The sequence below is a fragment of the Nipponia nippon genome, unplaced genomic scaffold, assembly GCF_047370975.1.
Source record: "Nipponia nippon isolate SJK-2023a ecotype South Korea unplaced genomic scaffold, ASM4737097v1 scaffold_38, whole genome shotgun sequence".
Taxonomy (NCBI): domain Eukaryota; kingdom Metazoa; phylum Chordata; class Aves; order Pelecaniformes; family Threskiornithidae; genus Nipponia; species Nipponia nippon.
This window is the reverse complement of record NW_028262356.1, coordinates 1,388,667-1,410,534: the sequence shown is the minus strand read 5'-3', so window position 1 is coordinate 1,410,534 and position 21,868 is coordinate 1,388,667. Positions and strand designations below refer to the sequence as shown.

The following is a 21,868-nucleotide window of genomic DNA, read 5'->3' as shown; positions in this document are numbered from 1 at the left end:
TTTGTGGTCTACATGGCAAATTGATTGTATCAGACCGCTTAAATCCTCGGCAGGACATCGATATATCCTCACAGGAGTAGAAGTAGTTTCTCGCTTGCTTATGGCAACTAAATGTTGGAAAGCCGTGGACGGGCTTCCACCAAGTTGGGTGGAAGTGTCGATCTGCTGGAGGGTAGGAAGGCCCTACAGAGGGATCTGGACAGGCTGGGGCAATGGGATGGGGCCAACTGTATGAGGTTCAACAAGGCTCAGTGCCGGGTCCTGCACTTGGGTCACAACAACCCCATGCAATGCTACAGGCTGGGGGAGGAGTGGTTGGGAGCTGCCTGGTGGAAAAGGACCTGGGGATGCTGGCTGACAGCCACCTGAACATGAGCCAGCAGTGTGCCCAGGTGGCCAAGAGGGCCAATGGCATCCTGGCTTGTATCAGGAATAGTGTGGCCAGCAGGAGCAGGGAGGTGATGGTGCCCCTGTACTGGGCACTGGTGAGGCCGCACCTCGAGTACTGTGTTCAGTTTTGGGCCCCTTACTACAAGAAGGACATGGAGGGGCTGGAGCGTGTCCAGAGGAGGGCAACGAAGTCAGTGAAGGGTCTGGAGCACAAGTCTTGTGAGGAGCGGCTGAGGGAGCTGGGGTTGTTTAGTCTGGAGAAGGGGAGGCTGAGGGGAGACCTTCTTGCTCTCTACAACTACCTGAAAGGAGGTTGTAGCAAGGTGGGGGTTGGTCTCTTCTCCCTAGTAACAAGCGATAGGACGAGAGGAACTGGCCTCAAGCTGCACCAGGGGAGGTTTAGGTTGGATATTAGAAAAAACTTCTTCACCAAAAGGGTGGTCAGGCACTGGAACAGGCTGCCCAGGGAAGTGGTTGAGTCTCCATCCCTGGAGGTATTTAAAGAACGGATAGATGTGGTGCTTGAGGACATGGTATAGATGGACTTGGCAGTGCTAGGTTAACGGTTGGACTCGATGATCTGAAGGGTCTTTTCCAACCTAGACGATTCTATGATTCTATGAGGGCTGTCATCTTGGTTTTCAAGCCTGCCTACTCCTGGTGTCACCCAAAGTGACAACGGCTCACATTTTACATGTAGAGAAGTGCAAGAATGGGTAAAGCAGGAAGAAATTGAATGGGTGTTTCATACCCCCTGCTGTCCTTAATCAAATGGAATAGTAGAGAGAGCTAATGGCTTATTAGAAAGAAGCCTTAAACCTCACGAGACACAGCTGGACACTTGACTTTCCAAAGTACTTCACCAACTGAATAATGGGTATGGACCCACTGGGAGCCCTGGGAGCCGAGCATTCTTTGCAAAAACTGGACCTTGTGCTCCCCCTTCTGATGAAAGAAAATGTCCACTAACATCCCAACCAGGACAACCTGTTACGGTAAACTTACCGCAAATTGGGAATGTGCCTATAACTCTGACTAAACCTCGTGGCCCACTTGCTTGGGAAGCTCCGATAGCAGTAGTACAAAACACAGAATAACTACTAGATAGATTTATCCTGTATCATAAAGAGGTAACCTGTTTGGCCTTCCCCACCGAAACTTTCTTTTCTTTTACAGAGTAAATGAATCTACATCAATGGCAACAGCAACGACGGCAGGCTATCCCCACTCCTTCTTACTCCTTCTTACTCTTCATTCAGTGCAAACACAAAATCCTTGGGCAGTTCACAAGACCCTTGGGACCACGCACTAGTAAATTATACTGGAAGTGCTGGGATCCCACTAAAAGATAAGGCAAACCTAAACCTTGCTACTTTAGTCATGCATGGAGAGGAGGCATACCTAAAGGAGGAATGGAAATGGGAAACATTACGCAATACAGGAATTGGAATATCTCACAACAGCAATGGCATTGATCAAATATTATCACTTTAGGCCACACCAGGGGAAGAAGTAAACACAGGGAGCTGAGCAATCAATGGATCTACCCATGGAAAACCCACTGAAATTAAAATACACCATACCAATTTTTCTAAACCAAGAAACAAAGAAAAATCTTGCTATAAGATACCAGAACCAGATTGTCGCTACAATTTCACTTTCACACAACCTATACTTGCATTCTGCCACCGGGGTAAACGCGGTGTCGAACTATTGTTTGAATTCATAGAATCATAGAATCGTTAAGGTTGGAAAAGACCCTTAAGATCATCGAGTCCAACCGTTAACCTATCACTGCCAAGGCCACCACTAAACCATGTCCTCATGATTACCAAGTGCAAGGCGTGGAATTCATGTACGACGGGGTGGCCATGTGTCATGGATGAGTCGTTAGGTCACTTAAAGAATCACTGTCAAAGATATTTGCAAATAGTGATTTTAATAGAAATTTATAAAAGTGTGATTTAACAGAGTTCAATGGCAAGGTTCACTCTATTGCTTATTAAATGAATGGAATATATATATATAAATATATATATAATATATATAAATATATATATATATAAAGAAAAAGGAAATTGAGTTAGAAGGAAATACAAGGGGAAAAGGGGGCCCTCCCGTTGAGTCACGAGGTTCAGAATGGCCCCCCTTGCTTTCTAAACTCCTTCTCAGAGAGGAGCCCAGGTGCGGCTGGATCCACTCCTAGTCTCAGACTTGGTCAACGGTTTATGTCCAAGGATTCTATATGTCTAGCAGCAGTTTAAGGTTTCTTCACAGTTAAGAGAGGATCACAGGAATTTAGGAATAACTAATCATTGGGTAATTTAGCATCTACAAGGTGATTAAATAGTTTACTACAATATTTGTATCGATACACATGCACACACAATAGGCCTAGGAATCTGTGTGAATTTAGTGAACTACTCACAATACGCATATATAAAAATTCCCGTTGAGTTCAGTGAAATACTCACATCAAATTATTATCTCAGTGGGCAAAGGTTGAGCCTCAAGGAGCGAGGGGGGCCCGAGTTCAGCCCAGCTCCTGTCACCAGGCCTCTGTATGCAAACTTAACAGTTCGCAGCTCTGAGAGGCGTCCCAGTTAGAGGGAGAGACTGGGCGCAGCCCCCTGTGGTCCAGGAGAGCTCAGAGGGTCTCCCTTGGTACCGCTGTTTCTAGGGTGGTGAGATGATTGACTTCAGGCATCAGTGAATTTTCATCCTATTGTCACAATCCAGGTTGGTGATTACTAAAGTTCTCAAAAATTCCAGCGGTGCTGGTACAGATCCTTCTGGGTTACAACCCAGATAAAATATGCTCCAAGGCTGTCAGGGGCAGCTGATTATTCCTGGTACAGACGTAAAATATGTTCCAAGGTTGTCAGGGGGCGACTGGCTCCCTGGTACCGACAGCGCTGCTCCCACCTCAGCCATGCAAGAATTTCTGATATGGTTCAGGGACGGTTAAGCGCCAAACTCGTTACACAAAGGCCAAGTCTTGACGGGAGTTACTGAGATTGTAAAAGAGTCCAGGAAGGTGGGGGCAGGGGGAATGCACCACCACACCACGGGATGACGCGTACGTACTTCTTGACGTACCCACACCTGATCTAAATTCATCCACAACAGTATTATGCAATAACATCACCTTTTATAGACAAGAATGGAGCATTGAAGATGAAAATAAAAATCAACAAATTGCAACTTTAAAGGGGACTGAAGGAGACACCATTTCAGTCGGATGCCAAATTGAAAATCACACCAAACGCATGACAGCAGCTTTACACATTGTTGTAAAGTATGCCAAGGGAAAACAACACATATGTGCCTGTCCTTTCAAACACGAATGCTGGTATGCTTTCACTGTACCGCATACAGCACAGATAATGTGCCTTTGGACAGATCTCAACTCTCACTCCATCTTAGGTTTTTCAATTCAAAATTGATATCAAACAATTATATTCACCAACACAACCTCCTATCAAACTCTCTCCTCACATTTATAACACCGGTCCCTCCATAATTAAAACCACAGGGCAACAGCGAGCGTTATTTCACCCATCATGGTCTCTCAAATGAGTAGAACTGCCAATGAAGGTCAATACCTCTACAATTAAACCTACCTGCTCACCATTCCTGGATACAGCTTATCCAGGGTGGTTAGCGTGGCTGCATGGACGACCCCTCGCCTCTCCAAAACCATCATGAACAGATGTGACTGGTGTCTTAGGAACAGGATTAGGGGTACTAAACAGCATAGACATTGAAGTTTTAGCAAACGAAATAAGCTCAGCAACAAGTAATTTATACAAATTAGACCAACCATTACAAACTTCTCTAGCGGCATTGGGAACTAATCAATGGCTCTTATCTGATGCATTACCCCAATGGGAAAGAATCAGTGAGAACACCCATCCATGGATGGTGAGCGCACTAGATGCAACCCAAATTAATGTCTCTCTCGCTCTTAGCTGTATTCAAGCTCAACTGTGAGTACAATCCACTGTGGCAGCAATTATAAGAGAAGGTGAAGAAGGCACCTTACCCGCTGAAATTTGAAAAATAATTTGGGATAATTCCACTAAATTTGAAAGGGAATTCCAATCGTGGTGGCAACTAGTTAATTGTACCTACGATCCCACTACCAGTAAAACCACAGCTTTTGTTTTGACGATACGCAATGCTTCGGTATACCCCATATATCATTGCGCTGGAGTTAAATCACAATGGAACTGTCCCCTATCTGTTAGAACGGTTTAACGGTTGGACTCAATGATCTTAAGGGTCTTTTCCAACCTTAAAGATTCTATGATTCTATGAACATAGAGTATGGGCCCAACAAAATGGGAACAAATGGTAAACTGTTGATGTTGATGCACGTGTTGTGCAGGAACGAGAGATTTATTTGTGAAAGTAATACCATTAAGGCCCAAGGTATTCATCTTGACACTGAACAAAATATTTGTCACTTTGAGATACATCCTAACGAAACCCCTGAAACTGTACTCATTTCTTTTGGAAATGGATGTATTTGCATGAGAACCCTCTGTGATTCTGTATCTACAGACAACACCACTGTAGATATATATCTCACTCAAATACCTGTATTTGTAATTTTACTAAAATTACAGGATGTAATTCCAACTATTCAGCTCCTGTCACAACCCATCAATTGCTGCAATCTAACCGTGCATCATATCAAGATCTAATCAATGCCTGAATCTCACATTGGTAAGAAAACTGTTACGACACGATGACCTGAATCAATTGCTGAAATCAATTCAGGACAATGGAGAAAGAACCCTGATTACCGTCCAACACGATATGGAGAAGATACACCGTGTTCTAGAAAGAGTGAAGAAGGATGGAGAACATCACTGGTGGGATATCTTATTTGGATGATCCCCAACAGCGACCGGGACACTGAACCAGATGCTACACACTACCATGATTCTGTTGGCTCTTGTTGTATTATGCTTGTTCTTAAACATTTTCCTATATGCTAGGGTGTGGGGAATGGCTAGACAAATAGCGTTATTACACAGCCCTTCTTGCATATATGAAATTGCCTAGTCATATTTAACAAACTCCTAATAATCAAGGAAACCAACCAAAATTTCCCTCAAATTACAGTTGGAATATAACATTACTCTGTTTATAGGCACAGAGGCAAGAGGCGACCACACCACCACTCTGTGGGAAAGAGATGGATTGACTTTAGTCACGGGGTGGATTGTGATGGTGCATTCCCACCCCCCCATCTCCTGGACCGCTTTACCATCTCAGGAATTCCCACCAAGACTCGGCCTTCGTGCGATGAGTTTGGGGGTTAAGCGTCCCTTGACCCTGCCAGCAATGCACGGCTGAGGCGAGAGCAGCACTGACCGTACCAGGGACCCCGCTTGCCTGGCCAAGGTGGGGAACGAGAGCGGGACTCATCAGTCATCCCCTGGCAGCCTTGGAACAGATCTTATCTGGATCCTAACTCAGGCGGATCCGTACCAGCGTTACTGGAATTTCTGTGAACTCCAGGAATTACCCACCCGGATTGCGGCCAGGATGAAAATTTACTGATGCCTGAAGTCAATGATCTCACCACCCTAGAAACAGCGGTACCAAGGGAGACCCTCTGAGCTCTCCTGGACCGCAGGGGCTGCGCCCAGTCTCTCCCTCTAACTGGGACGCCTCTCAGAGCTGCGAACTGTTAAGTTTGCATACAGAGGCCTGGCGACAGGAGCTGGGCTGAACTCGGGCCCCCCTCGCTCCTTGAGGCTCGACCTTCGCCGGTCGAGACGATCATTTGACGCGAGTATTTCACTTAGCTCGAGGGGAATTTTTGACAGGTACCTTTATATGCATATTGTGTGCGTGAATCGATTCCAATAGTGCAGTAAATCCTATTTAATCACTCTGTAAATGCTAAATCCACCAATGATTAATTGCTGTTAAAGTCCTGTGATTCTCTCTTTAACTGTGAATCAACCTTAAACTGCTGATAGACACATATAATCCTTAGACATAAACCGTTGATAAAGTCTGAGATGAAATCTGGATCCAGCCGCACCTGGGCTCCTCTAAATTCTTTTTCTTTATATATATATTATATATTAATTATTTATATGTCTACCTCAATTCTTTATATACATTCCATTCCTTTAATAAGCAAGAGTGAACCTTGCCATTGAACTCTGTTAAATCGCACGTTTATAAATTTCCATTAAAATCACTACTTGCCAATACCTTTGATGGTGATTCTTTAAGCGACCTAACCGCTCATCCGTGACAGGGGAGCAGCAACACGTCCAGATGGGATTATGAGGAGCATCAGGTCCCTCGGGGACGTGAGTCCCTGCCCTTCCCCACCGAACATAAAAGGAACCTGGCAACTTCTGGGTGCGTAAAAGGTGCTTATAGGCGCAGCCCTCCAGGCTGGTCAGCGTGGTGGTCCTCCGTTGGGATGTGCCTCAAAGAGGTCCATGTCACCACGTCATCGTGCCTCAACCTCCACCGGTTGCCCCAAGCCAAGTCCTTCCCGGGATCGCAGGCAGGCAGTAGATCGAGTTGCGGCACGAGGTGTCCCAAGCAACGTGGGGACACATGGAGACATTGCTCATCTGGGCTGATTGCACTGGGCACCTTCAAAGACGTCCTTCACCTCCTTCAACTGTGGTTATTTGCAACCTTGTTTTGTCTTTTTTTCCTTTTTTATTTTGTTTTTTGAAATACGGTGCGGCTTTTCAACCAGGTCCTGCATTTCTTTTATTTCCCTGCTTGGTGCAGCTCCAAGTGGCTTTTTATCTCCTTGTTTGCTTTGCCTCTTGGCAAACTCAAGTCAAAGAGCTGCATCGTCCATGGGTCCTTTGAATCACTTACAGCCCTTTCAAACCAAGGGCAAATATTTGAGCTCTTTGAAGATGTTTGCCTAAGGGCTGATGGTGATGGTCTGTGTTATTACTCTATCTTCAGTCCTCCTGCATTGCCACTTTGGGAGGTGGACGCAGGGTTGGGTGGTGGCAACATCTCAGAGCTTCCCCTAAGTGAACCCCAACAGACCAGTTTGGTTAGCAGGGTGGTGACCCACCATGAACCCTTCAGGTCCTGCTTCAGGTCCTGGGGTTGGATGCGGCAGGGTTACGCACCTCCCTTTCACAATGAGGGTGGTGAAACACTGGCAGGGGTTGCCCAGAGAGGTGGTGGATGCCCCATCCCTGGAAACGCTCAAGGCCAGGCTGGACGGGGCTCTGAGCAACCTGATCTGGTTGAAGATGTCCCTGCCCATGGCAGGGGGGTTGGACTGGAGGGCCTTGAAAGGTCCCTTCCAACCCAAACTATTCTCCTTCAGCTCTTTCTCTGTTTCATTCCCAGCACCTGACCCCGTTCCATGTGTCCTCCCCGCCATCCACCAGGAGGGATCCCACTCTTCCTGCGCCGAGGACGGGAGCAGCAAGGGAGCGGCCTGGTGCGCCCTGACCAGCACCTCCACCAGCCTTGCAAGGTGAGGGGCTTGACCTTGCTCCACGGGGGACCTCTCTCTGCACACGTGTGCTCCAGGCGTGTCCCTGCCATGCACACGTCTCCACATGCACACGTACACGTGCTCCAGGCACATCCCTGCATTGCACGTGTGTGTTCCCACATGCACACGCGCTGCAGCTGCGTCCCTGCAATGCACGTGTGTCCCCGCAATGCACACACGTGTCCCCATACACACACATGTGCTCCAGGTGTGTTCCTGCCATGCACACGTGTCTCCACATGCACACACACGTGTTCCAGGTGTGTCCCTGCATTGCACATGTGTTACTCCACATTAAAACGTGCTCCAGGCATGTCCCTGCAATGCACACACGTGTCCCCATACGCACATGTGCTCCAGCTGTGTTCCTGCTATGCACACGCATGTCCCACATGCACACATGAACACATGCTCCAGGCATGTCCCTGCATTGCACACACGCCCCCATACACACACGTGTGCTCCAGGCATATCCCTGCATTGCACACGTGTGTCCTCCCGCACACACACACTTCAGGCATGTCCCTGCGTTGCACACACGTGTCCTCACGTGCACACACATCTCCCCACATGCACACACATGCTTCAGGCATGTCCCTGCCATACACACACGTGCCCCTGCCATGTACACGAGTTCCCACATGCACACACGAACTCCAGGCACGTCCCTGCATTGCGCACGTCTCCCGATACACACACACTCGCTCCAGGCATATACCTGCACTGCACATGCGTGTCTGTGCCATGTACACGTGGGCTCCCACATGCACACACACGTACTCCAGGCATGTCACTGCATTGCACACGTCTCCTCATGCGCACATATGTTCCCATGCACGCCAATGCACTCCAGGCACATCCCTGCCACACACACATGTCCCCATACACTCACATGCTTCAGGTATGTCCCTGCCATGCACTCACATGTCCCCACATGCACATGTGTGTCCGCATGCACACCCACATGCTTCAAGCATGTTGCTGCTTTACACACATCCTGACATGCACACACACGTCCTCACATGCATACGCGTGTCCCCATGGGCACACATGTGCTTCAGGCATGTCCCTGCCATGCATGTGTCCCCACATGCACACGCATGAACCTATGCACACCCATGTGCTCCGGGCACAGCCCTGCATTGCACACGTGTCCCCACATGCACGTGTGTCCATAAGCACACACACACGTGCTCCAGGCACATACCTGCATTGCACATGCGTGTCCCTATGCACACACACGTGCTCCAGGCACGTCCCTGCATTGCACATGCGTGTCCCCACACGCATGTCCCCATGCACACACACATGCTCCCAGCACGTCCCTGCATTGCACACGTGTGTCCCCACAGGCACACGTGTGTCCCCATGCACACACACGTGCTCCATGCATGTCCCTGCACTGCACACGCGTGTCCCAATGCACACACACCCCCTCCACGCACGTCCCTGCATTGCACATGCGTGTTCCCATGCACAAACACACGCTCCATGCACATCCCTGCATTGCACACGCGTGTCCCCATGCACACGCACTTGCCCCATGCACATCCCTGCATTGCACACGTGTGTCCCAATGCACACACACATGCTCCATGCATGTCCCTGCATTGCATACGCGTGTCCCCATGCACACACACACGTGCTCCAGGCACGTCCCTGCATTGCACACGCATGTCCCCATGCACACACACACGCTCCAGGCACATCCCTGCATTGCACACGAGTGTCCCCATGCACACACACATGTGCTCCAGGCATGTCCCTGCATTGCACACGCGTGTCCCCATGCACACACACACGCTCCAGGCACGTCCCTGCATTGCACACGCGTGTCCCCATGCACACACACACGTGCTCCATGCACGTCCCTGCACTGCACACGCGTGTCCCCATGCACACGCACGTGCCCCAGGCACGTCCCTGCATTGCACACGCATGTCCCCATGCACACGCACGTGCCCCAGGCACGTCCCTGCATTGCACACGCATGTCCCCATGCACACGCACGTGCCCCATGCACATCCCTGCATTGCACACGCGTGTCCCCATGCACACACACACGTGCTCCAGGCACGTCCCTGCATTGCACACGCGTGTCCCCATGCACACACACGTGCTCCAGGCACGTCCCTGCATTGCACACGCGTGTCCCCATGCACACGCACGTGCCCCATGCACATCCCTGCATTGCACACGAGTGTCCCCATGCACACACACGTGCTCCAGGCACGTCCCTGCATTGCACACGCGTATCCCCATGCACACACACACGTGCTCCATGCACGTCCCTGCACTGCACACGCGTGTCCCCATGCACACACACCCGCTCCATGCACGCCCCTGCATTGCACACGCGTGTCCGCCCACGCCCACGCGCCCCCCGCGCATGCACCGCCCCGCCCGCGCATGCCTCCGCCCCGCCCCCGGAAGTGGCGTTGCCGCGCAGGGCGCGAGCGCGGCCGGAAGCGGCTCCGGGGGAGGAGTTGGGCTGCGGCACCGGCCGGGGGTGAGCGGCGGCGGCGGGGCCCGCTGGGCCCGGGGGCGGCTGAGGCGGGGGGGGGCCGGGGGCGGCAGCACCGGGGGCAGGGGGGAACGGGCCGCGGCGTGTCCCGAGGGGAGCGGGCGGGCTGGGAGGACCCACCGCGATACTGGGCCGGGGCGGGGGAAGCCCACGGTGGTTCCGGGGGAGGGGAGGGCCTGGGGGGGGGGGGGGGGCGAGGGGCCTGTGGTAGCGGGGTGGGGGGCTAGGGGTCCGCGGTGATAGCGGAGGGGGTCTGGTAGGTACTGGGGGGGACTGGTTGTAATGGGGTAGGGGTAGGGGATGAGATGGGAGAGTTCATGTTAATACTGGGAGGGGACTGGGGCATACTGGGGGGGTCTGGTTGTAATGGCGGGGGGAGGGCCGTAAGGTGAGAGGGTCTGGTTGATACTGGGAGGGGACTGGGACATGCTGGGGAGGCCTGGTTGTAATGGTGGGGGGAGGGCGGTGAGCTGAGGCGATCTGGGGGAGACTGGGACATGCTGGGGAGGTTTGGTTGTAATGGGAGTGGAGGATGAGATGAGAGAGTCTGGTCGATACTGGGAAGACTGGGATGTGCTGGAGGGTTCTGGTTGTAATGGGGATAGGGGAGGGCAGTGAGATGAGAGGGACTGGTTGATACTGGGGGGACTGCTTGTAACGGTAGGCGGGAGGACAGTGAGATGAGAGGGTCTGGTTGATACTGGGGGGGGACTGGGACATGCTGGGAGGCTGTGGTTGCAATGGAGGTGGAGGAGCACAGGTTGATGAGGGGGTCTGGTTGATACTGGGAGGGATTGGGGCATACTGGGGGGTCTGGTTGTAATGGCAGTGAGGGAAGGGATGAGATGAGAAAGTCTGATACTGGGGGACTGGGAAATACTGGGGTGGTCTGGTTGGAATGGGGGAAGGGGAAGTCAATGAGATGAGAGGGTCTGATACTGGGGGAACTGGGGTGTGCTGGGAGGGTGTGCTTGTAATGGGAGAAGGGAGAGCAGTAAGATGAGGGTCTGGTTGATACTGGGGGGGATTGGGACATGCTGGGAGGGTCTGGTTGTAGTGGGGGGAGGGCAGTGAGATGAGGGTCTGTTTGATAGTGAGGGAGACGGGGACATACTGGGGAGTCGGGTTGGAATGGGGGATGGGGAGGCCACTGAGATGAGAGGGTCTGATTGATAGTGGGAGGGATTAGGGCATACTGGGAGGGTCTGGCTGTAATGGTATGGGGGGAGGGCAATGAGATGAGAGTATCTGGTTGGTACTGGGGGGGGACTGGGACATACTTGGGGTGTCTGGTTGTAATGGTGGGAGGGAGGGCGGGCAGTGAGATGAGAGGGTCTGGTTGATACTGGCAGGGACTGGGATATGCTGGGAGGCTGTGGTTGTAATAGAGGTGGTGGAGCACAGGTTGATGAGGGGGTCTGGTTGATACTGGGAGGGACTGGGGAATACTGGGGGGTCTGGTTGCAATGGCGGTGAGGGAAGAGATGAGATGAGAGTCTGGTTGATACTGGGGCATACCGTGGGGATCTGGTTGTAATGGGGTTGGTGGAGGGTAGTGAGATAATAGGGTGTGGTTGATACTGGGAGGGACTGGGGTGTGCTGGGGGGTCTGGTTGTCACAGTGTAGGGGGACAGCAATGAGATAAGAGGGTCTGGTTATACTGGGGGTGGGATTGGGCCCTCCTGGGGGGGATATGGTTGTAATGGGAATTAGGGATGAGATGAGAGAGTCTGGTTGATACTGGGGAGATTGGGACATACTGGGGGGGTCTGGTTTTAATGTTGCAGAGGGTGCAGTGAGATGGGAGGGCCCATGTTGATACTGGGGGGGGGTCTGGTTGTAAAAGAGGGGGGAAGCGGTGAGATGAGAGGGTCTGTTTGATACTGGGGGGAACTGGGGCGTGCTGGGAGGTTCTGGTTGTGATGGGTTTTGGGACGGGGATGTGATGGGAGTGTCTGGGTGATACCAGGGGAGACTGGGACATGCTGGGAGGGCTTGCGGTGTTCTTGGGGGGATGATATCGGGATATGCAGAGAGGTTCATTGTTGATACTGGGGGAAAACTGGGCCATGCTGGGAATATCTGGGGTGTTCTGGGGGACGGAAAAGGGGTGAGGGGTGGGTGCTGGCCATCCCGCAGGCACCGGGGGTGCTGGGTGGGCTGGCAGCGTTGCTGACGCTACTGGGGGGCGAAAAAACCCGTATATTTTTGGCCCAGCAGCTCCTACACGGCTGCAGTTGGAGCCTTTTCCGCTGCTGCAAATTCCTCCGTCACTGCTCGCTGCCTCTTTGCTCCCACACCAGCCCCGGCCCTCCACTGAAATTGTTCTTTTTCCTTTCCCGACATATTTTTTCGCTTTTATTTAGAGCCCGCGAGCAGCAATTCCTTTGTGGCTACGCTGGATACCCCAGCTCTTGCTCCGCGGGTAGGACTGGTCACCCCGATCAGTCCTGTGACTCTCTCCGAAATGGCAACTCGCCGTCGCCCCATCTTCGCCAAAGCCGTTTTCACCGAGGTTCGGCTCGGCTGCGGCGCTGCCTGCCCGGGGAATACCTCTCCTGCTGCGTTTTAGGAGCACGTAAGCTTTTTTTGGGACCCTCGTGGTCACCTGTCTCGGGCTGAACCCCCCAAATCTTCTCTGCTTTGCATGTAGAAGCTCCGCTCCAGCAGACGCTTGCTGCTTTTTCCCCCAAATACATCGCTTCGCCACCTTTGTGCTTTTCTTGCTTTGCCCCTTTCTGTTCCTCTGTCTCGCGAGGTCCGCGGGCGCTGTCTGTACGCTTTGATTCCTTCCCCAAGAGCAGACCCCTCCAAAACCTCTTGGTTTAAACCAACCAGCAGCGGTGGATTCCTCAGTAAGTCTGGCTCCGCTCCTCTCCCGACTAGCATCCCCACACGGCAGCGGGCCTGAATGGGCTCCCATGTAGCTGTATCCAGTGCTGCGGCAGGTAGGGAAGCCCTAAAACCCCTCAGTGACTTCACTGTGGCCATCACACAGTGCCAGAAAACACCGAATTTATCATCCTGCCTGAATTCGTGGTGGCGAGTCAGCTGGGATGTACTGAGTGTCCGGATGGCAGCCAAGGCAGCCCTAATATTTGGCTTTTTCGGAGCCGGGGAAGCGTGTTTCCAATGAAAGGCCAGGCACGGGGCACTTCCCCACCTGCTCATGCGAGTCTCCTCCTCCATGTCCCCCCCCGTGTCCGTGTCCCACTTCCAGCCCGCTCTGTGCCATCCCTTTCTGCCCATGCAGGCGATTCCCTCTCTGAACGCCTGGATTTGAGAGCAGGGGGACCTGAGACAGTGGGTTTGTTCTCCCCTCTGCTTGGGGGCCTTTCTGATCCCCCCCCACCCAGTGTCACTCTGATCTCTCAACCCAAAGGGAAGGCCTCCACAGCCCCTGGGTGAGAAATGGTCAAATCTGTCCCAGAAAGGCGAGCGTGCCCTGGGAGAGGGTAATCCTGAGCCCTCTTCCAGCGTTACTTGTGCAGTAAAGACGCAGGGTCCAGCCGTTTAAACGACAACAGGAGCGTCTCGTGAGTGCCTGCCTCAGCAGGGGACAAAAGTGTTTGTCTCAGTTTGGCTAAATGAGGATTTCTGCTGGTTTGGGGTTTTTCTAATTGGCTTTTTCTACTTCTTTCTTTTTCTACTTTATTCAACTTGCTGTCCCCTTTACCTTTTTCGTAATATATTCGACCATCACCTTCATCTCCTCCCTTTTCAACGTGGGATTCCTCAGCTTTGCTTTTTCTGGGTGTCCCGTCCCAGTGCTCCTGCAGCCCTTTGGGCTGACCGTACTTGCTCCGTGCCAGTGAGATGAAATAGCACCTGGAAACCCTCTTGCTTTGGCCATGAATTCACTTCTCCGCACCTTGAGACCTGGCCGGGGTTGGGAGGCGTGGGTGAGGAGCAGTGTTTCTTGGAGCACTCGTTAAGCTTTAATAGGATCAAAGTGGTTATTAATAGCGTTTAGCTCTTTCACTCGTAGCTCACCCCCTTGCCTTCCCTTGCAGTTGCCTGGTTGAAGCTCCATCCGCAGCTGCAGTGGGCTCCCATCGATACCTGGGCGCCGGGGGGGGGTTGGAAAATCCCTTGGAAAGACCCCGCTGCATCACTGGCTGCCTGTACTCCCGCAAACTCCTGTGCGTAGCAGCCACCGAGTTATACCAAATGACACCCCGTCGCGGATGCCGGCGCGGGCCGGTGGCCTCGGGCAGACTCGGTGGGGTCTTTGTGCCCAGAGTTTATCGGTTCTTGGTGGTCCCACCACGCAGCAGGTCTCCAGCACTTATCAGTCCTTGGAAGGCTTCGGCACGCTGCCTTCCCAGCCCGTACCTTTCTTCTCTTCTGCTTTTTATTCTCTGCCAGCTGTTTCCCTGCTCCTGCCCACGGGAGTCCTTTCTCAGGCGCCTTTAGGGCAGTTTTATGTCTGGTTTCGCAGCAGCTTCCTCGCCGTGTTGGCGGCAGGTCGGTGGGCGCGCTCTCCTCTGTGCAATGTGGTGCTTGGAGGCTCTTAAAGCATCCGCTGCTCCTGAGGGCTCCCCCACCCCGCTGCCTCTCACCGGGATGCCTCTGGACACAAAAGGCAAGACCGAACCACCTGAATTTAGCTTTTGCGATAGAGCTCTGTGTTTTATCTGGTCATTCTTGCCTGTGCATCAGGCCCTCGCGGGGTGTGATTTCACGTGAGATTTCGGGAGACGGATTGTGCTTTAGCCTTCTTCCCCTCCCTTGGCTAAACTGATCCACGCGCGGTGTCCCAAATGGGGCAGCAAATCCAGCCCGAGGATCTCCAAGGTGGATATCGGAGCCCGGCGTCTCTTGTTGAGCTGTGCAACCGCTGAACAGGCTCCGGAGGTATCAGTGGCCTTGGATGGAGCCTGGAAAAACACCGGCCTAAGAGAGGAGCGTTTGCTGAGAAGGTGATCTGAAAAACCACCCCAGTAACTCTCCGGAGCAGAGTTGTGCTGTTGAATCCCCAGGAGCTGGGGGCTGAATCCCTCCGTGCATCCACTGCCTGTGCCTGAGGCGGGGCTGGCAGCTCCTTGTCGCAGACGAGGGGTCACACAGGCACCCGGGGAGACCAGGCAGCCTCTGAGGAGCTTTGCAACCTGCCTGGAAGCTGCCGGCCAGCCGGTACGGCCCTTGATGGCTGAGGACATGGTTGAGGCCAGTCCCTCCGTTGTTGCTCTGACCCAAGAACTCGGCAGGCCACGCGAGGAAGCAAATTGCTCCCTGCTATGAATAGCCGCAGCCTTCAGTGCTAGTAACAGGCTCATGGGTAAAAAGTCCTTTAAGTGCTGACCTGGGCTGTTTCTCTGGCACTAGGACTGCCCACCACCTCGATCCCCCGAACGGAAAAGGGTTTGGTGACGCCAGGTTTTACAGACATTCTGTAGTGGCTGTCTCTCTACCTCCTCCCCACGCACCCTCCTTCTCCATCTTCCCCCCGCTCCTTCTCTGTCTCTCCGCCATCACGGATGAGCGGTTAGGTCGCTTAAAGAATCACCATCAAAGGTATTGGCAAGTAGTGATTTTAATAGAAATTTATAAACGTGTGATTTAACAGAGTTCAATGGCAAGGTTCACTCTTGCTTATTAAAGGAATGGAATGTATATAAAGAATTGAGGTAGAGGTGAATGAGAATGATTTATGCAGAGACTGAAAACCCAAGGGGGAAAAGGGGGCCCTCCCGTTGAGTCACGAGGTTCGGAATGGACCCCCTTGCTTTCTGAACTCCGCAGAGAGGAGCCCAGGTGCGGCTGGATCCAGATTTCATCTCAGACTTTATCAACGGTTTATGTCTAAACATTATCCATGTCTAGCAGCAGTTTAAGTTTTTGTGGTGGTGCATCTCCCCTCCCATCACCTTCCCGGACTGTTTTACAATCGCAGTCGCTCCCGTCAAGACTTGGCCTTTGTGCAGCGAGTTTGGGGGTTAAGCGTCCCTGGACCGTATCAGAAACCCACGGCTGAGGTGGGAGCAGCGCTGGCCGTACCAGGAATAATCAGTCGCCCCCTGACAGCCTTGGAACGTGTCTTATCTGGGTTGTAACTCGGGCAGATTGGTACGGATGGATCTGTACCAGTGTCACTGGAGTTTTTGAGAACTCCAGGAATTACCCACCCGGATTGTGGCCAGGATGAAAATTTACTGATGCCTGAAGTCAATCATCTCACCACCCTAGAAACAGCGGTACCAAGGGAGACCCTCTGAGCTCTGCTGGACCACAGGGGGCTGCGCCCAGTCTCTCCCTCTAACTGGGACGCCTCTCAGAGCTGCGAACTGTTAAGTTTGCATACAGAGGCCTGGTGACAGGAGCTGGGCTGAGCTCCGGTGCCTTTCGCTCCTCCAGACTCAATCTTCACCCGTTGAGTAATCATTTGATGTGAGTATTTCACTGAACTCGAAGGGAATTTTTAGTGGATACCTTGATATATGCGTATTGTGAGTAGTTCACTAAATTCACACAGATTCCTAGGCCTATTGTGTGTGCGTGTGTATCGATACAAATATTGTAGTAAACTATTTAATCACCGTGTAGATGCTAAATTACCCAATGATTAGTTATTCCTAAATTCCTGTGATCCTCTCTTAACTGTGAAGAAACCTTAAACTGCTGCTAGACATATAGAATCCTTGGACATAAACCGTTGACCAAGTCTGAGACTAGGAGTGGATCCAGCCGCACCTGGGCTCCTCTCTGAGAAGGAGTTTAGAAAGCAAGGGGGGCCATTCTGAACCTCGTGACTCAACGGGAGGGCCCCCTTTTCCCCTTGTATTTCCTTCTAACTCAATTTCCTTTTTCTTTATATATATATATATATATTTATATATATTATATATATATTTATATGTATATATTCCATTCATTTAATAAGCAATAGAGTGAACCTTGCCATTGAACTCTGTTAAATCACACTTTTATAAATTTCTATTAAAATGGCTATTTGGAAATATCTTTGACAGTGATTCTTTAAGCAACCTAACCGCTGGTTAGGTTGATTCACAGTTAAAGAGAGAATCACAGGACTTTAACAGCAATTAATCATTGGTGGATTTAGCATTTACAGAGTGATTAAATAGGATTTACTGCACTATTGGAATCGATTCACGCACACAATATGCATATAAAGGTACCTGTCAAAAATTCCCCTCGAGCTAAGTGAAATACTCGCGTCAAATGATCGTCTCGACCGGCGATGGTCGAGCCTCAAGGAGCGAGGGGGGCCCGAGTTCAGCCCAGCTCCTGTCGCCAGGCCTCTGTATGCAAACTTAACAGTTCGCAGCTCTGAGAGGCGTCCCAGTTAGAGGGAGAGACTGGGCGCAGCCCCTGCGGTCCAGGAGAGCTCAGAGGGTCTCCCTTGGTACCGCTCTTTCTAGGGTGGTGAGATGATTGACTTCAGGCATCAGTAAATTTTCATCCTGGCCGCAATCCGGGTGGGTAATTCCTGGAGTTCACAGAAATTCCAGTAACGCTGGTACGGATCCGCCTGAGTTAGGATCCAGATAAGATCTGTTCCAAGGCTGCCAGGGGATGACTGATGAGTCCCGCTCTCGTTCCCCACCTTGGCCAGGCAAGCGGGGTCCCTGGTACGGTCAGTGCTGCTCTCGCCTCAGCCGTGCATTGCTGGCAGGGTCAAGGGACGCTTAACCCCCAAACTCATCGCACGAAGGCCGAGTCTTGGTGGGAATTCCTGAGATGGTAAAGCGGTCCAGGAGATGGGGGAGGAAAATGCACCCCCCCTACCTTCTCCATCTCCCCCACCCTGCCCCCCTTTCCGTCTCCCCCTCGTCCCTATATGTCTGTATGTCCCTCTGACCTTCGTCTGCGCTGCTGCCACCCGTGCCTTCATCTTCACAACCCTTCCGTCATGGTCCTGCCCCCGGCCCGTCATCCCTCTCACTCTCTCCGTTCTTGTTTTTGCAGGGGCTGCCATGGAAGGGCAGCCAGGTCCTCCAGCCTGCGAGCCCTCCTTTTCCCAGAGACTCTCCCCCCTTTCCGAAGGAGATGGGCCTGAAGGCGAAGAAGAGCAGGAGGAGGCTCAGGAGGAGGATGCAGCCAGGGCGCAGCCAGGACAAGAGCCGGGGGAAAGCTCCCCAGAGCAGCTGGGGCAAGCTTCTCTGCGCCGCTTGGGACGGTGCTGGCGTGGGCAGGGCTCTCTCGCCTCTCCAGGTGCAGGCAGGCCCTGCCAGAAGACTGGTGAGGACGAGGGGGCTTCCCCGTGCCACGAGGCACTGGGGGAGCTGCGGCCGTGCCGGCGGAAGCACCGGTTGTGCCTGAAACCTGAGGCAAGCCAGGCCTCTGCATCCCCGGGACGGGGGGAGAATGCCGAAGAGCCGGGACCCTCTCGGGGGAAGAGGCTGCGGTTGATCTGGGGCCGGACAGGTGACTTCAGACAGAGGGAGATGGAGAACGGGCTGGAGGAGGCACTGCGGAGCAGCGAGGAGGAGGAGGAGAGGCAGTCTCGGTCCTGCTCCCCTGAGCTGCCCCTTTCTGATGATGCCCATCCTAAGCCGGACTTTGTACAGCTGATCGACGAGCGCGGCATCTACTCCACCGCCAAGCTGGTGCTGGGGAGCGCGGTGGGTGAGCTGGAGGAGGTGGCGGCAGGGCTGCCGGCCCACCCGAAGCGGGGAGCGAGCGGCGTCGGCGAGCTGGAGATCCGTGAGGTGATTGTGGACGAGAAGCCCTTCCAGTGCGGCGTCTGCGAGAAGGCCTTCAAACGGGCTTGGGAGCTGTTCAGCCACGAGGTGGTACACAACGAGGAGCGTCCCTTTCGCTGCGACCTCTGCCAGGCCTCCTTCAAGCGCCACTCGGACTTCAAAAGCCACCGGCTGGTCCACACAGAGGAGCGCCCCTTCCGCTGCGAGCTCTGCGGCAAGCGCTTCAAGCGCTCCTCCAACCTCCAAGAGCACCGGCGCATTCACAGCGGCGAGCGTCCCTTCCGCTGCCCCCGCTGCGCCAAGAGCTTCAAGACCCCCTACGAGCTGCAGCGCCATGCGCTCACCCACTGCGCCGAGAAGCCCTTCAAGTGCGCCGACTGCGGGAAGGACTTCCCCACCTCCAACGCCCTCCTCCTCCATCAGCGCCAGCACTGCGACGACAAACCCCACGTCTGCGGGGTCTGCGGGAAGAAGTTCACCTACGGGCACAGCCTCAAGGTGCACGAGCGGGTGCACACGGGCGACCGCCCCTTCATCTGCCCGCTCTGCGGCAAGGGCTTCAAGCAATCCAACGCCCTCTCCTCCCACGAGCGGGTGCACACCGGTGAGCGCCCCTTCATCTGCAAAACCTGCGGGAAGGCCTTCAAGCAGTCGTCCTACCTGGTGATCCATGAGCGGGCGCACACGGGGGAACGCCCTTACAAGTGTGAGGTGTGCGGGAAGGCCTTCGCCCGACCCTCCTTGCTCCTCCAGCACCACCGCGTGCACAGCCAGGAGCGGCCCTACAAGTGCAGCTTCTGCCACAAGTTCTTCAAGGACCTGGCCTACCTGGCCGTGCACGAGAAGGTGCACACGGGTGAGACCCCGTACAAGTGCAGCGTCTGTGACAAGGGTTTCGCTCACCCCTCCAACCTGCTGCAGCACCAGCGCGTGCACCGCGACGGCTGAGCCCCGGCGTGGCGAGCACAGCCATGGTGTTGCCAGGCCGCGGCAGCTGTGAGCGCGCCGCCACCGACAGCAGAGCTGCAGGCTGGGGGACCCTGTGTGTGCACCCAAGGACCGGTGTGGACCCCTGCAAAGCTGCAGCGCTTCTCCTGAGCTCCAGCCCTTCACCGAACCTGGACCTGCGCCATGCTCTCCTCCCTCCATAGGGGGTGATCCCAGCAGGACCCTCCCCGAGCCCGTGGGCCAGGGTGGCTGCAAGCTCCTGGCAGGCCTGCCGTGGCTTGTGGCATGCCGTGGCTCGTGGCACACCGCTGCCGGGCAGGCAGGAGCCCTCTTCTTTGCCCTCATGCAGGGAGGAGGGCTGAGACCTCCCTTAAGTCGTCCCAAGACCCCCTCCCTAGTCATCCCAGTGAGTGTGGCTCAGCCTGGGCTGGGGGCTCCCAGGGAGTTGGGGCACGCTGTTGCCTGCAGGAGGGGACAGACCTGCCTGGTTTTGGGGAGGGAGATATGACGACGGTACGGGTAGCAGAAAGGATTGCGGGGGAGAGCGAGGAGCGGGCACCTCCCTTTCCCCCTGAAGCCTTTTGGGGTTCAAGTGTCCCGTCCATATCTCATGCTGCTGCTAATGACCTGGTTAATCGCCCCCTTTTTTTCTGCCCCAGGGTGCTGGTAGGGGTGGTAGGGAGCAGAAGAAAGGGGGTACACATGCTGCTGCCGTCCACTTTGGGAGCCTCAGCAAGCAACACCCGGCGCTAGAAATCCTTCAGCCGCTCCTAGGACTTTACAGGCAGGAACCTGGATGGGGTACGGGCAAGCAAGACACAAACAGCCCTCTGCATCCTCCTCCTCCTCCTTCTTCTCTCTTGCTTCCCGGAGCTACCCCTGCGCTGCCACCAGAGCCTGGATTTGTCCTCCCTTGGTTGATGGCTGCTGGGCAGAGGGCGGCACACGGACCTTTGCTCATGAGGGCAAAGTCCTGTCCTTGCCTGCACTGGTGCCCTTGTGCTGTCCTTTGGACTCCTGGACATCCCAGGTCCCGCCCCGTCCCCCCTTTTCGTACGGTCCCTGTAGCGCTGGGAACGGGGGGGTGGGATGTGTGTGCTCCTCGGCGCTCTGCACACTAATTACAGGATGGTTATTTAACAACGGCTCTGTCTTATCGCCTCCTCCAGCTCGTGGCTGGGTCTTGACAGGGGCTTTTGGTGCTGGTGCAATCCTTGGTGATCTTGCTTCCTTCCCTCCTTCAGACGTGAATGAGAGGTCTCCTGGCACATGCTGCTGGCAGACGTTGTAAGGAGAGACCCACCAAATCCCGGGTGCGAGGCAGATCTCACACAGCACCGCTGAGCCTGTACCCTGCAGAAGTTGGGTGCAAGATGGGCCAGCGAGATGCATTTGGGATGTGGGCTGGTGGATCTCCCTGCAAGGACTGTTGTGGGCCTCCTGGTCACCTTGGTCTTCTCCCCTGCCCCTCAGCTTCCCAGCTTCCTCCCATTTCAGCCCTTGAGACAGCACTGGGGCAGGTCTGGCCTCTTCCAAATGCTGTTCCCAGCTGTGGGTTGTGAGGTTGTGATTTGGCTTCAGAGTTGAGCCTGTCCCTGAACATCTGTCCTCGGTAACCCAGCCGGTGGTGGACACATCTCAACAGGATCCCATCCTGGGATCTGCTGTGTCCATGTGTCTCTGGGTAGAGGAGGTTGCAGCTGCAGCCCTGGGCACAGACTGCCTGCGGTGATGGTTCTTCACCCTTTAAGGCGTGGCAAGATGCTGGAGGTGGTGTATTGGCCACGAAGCACCTACATGATGTGTGTTGTAGTGGTGGG

General features: G+C 53.8%; 2 protein-coding genes across 2 annotated transcripts in view; both read left to right on the top strand.

The window, feature by feature from the left end:
- LOC104022629 (uncharacterized) overlaps positions 1-21,868 on the top strand; it is a 132,768-nt gene that overhangs the window by 39,801 nt on the left and 71,099 nt on the right. The window lies entirely within an intron of this gene.
- Positions 10,334-20,931, top strand: LOC104022626 (uncharacterized). Its single transcript, XM_087773049.1, has 3 exons — positions 10,334-10,415; positions 12,798-13,009; positions 18,364-20,931. Exon 3 carries the CDS (start codon positions 18,372-18,374, stop codon positions 20,046-20,048), a length of 1,677 nt encoding a protein of 558 aa, XP_087629175.1. The 5' UTR covers positions 10,334-10,415; positions 12,798-13,009; positions 18,364-18,371; the 3' UTR covers positions 20,049-20,931.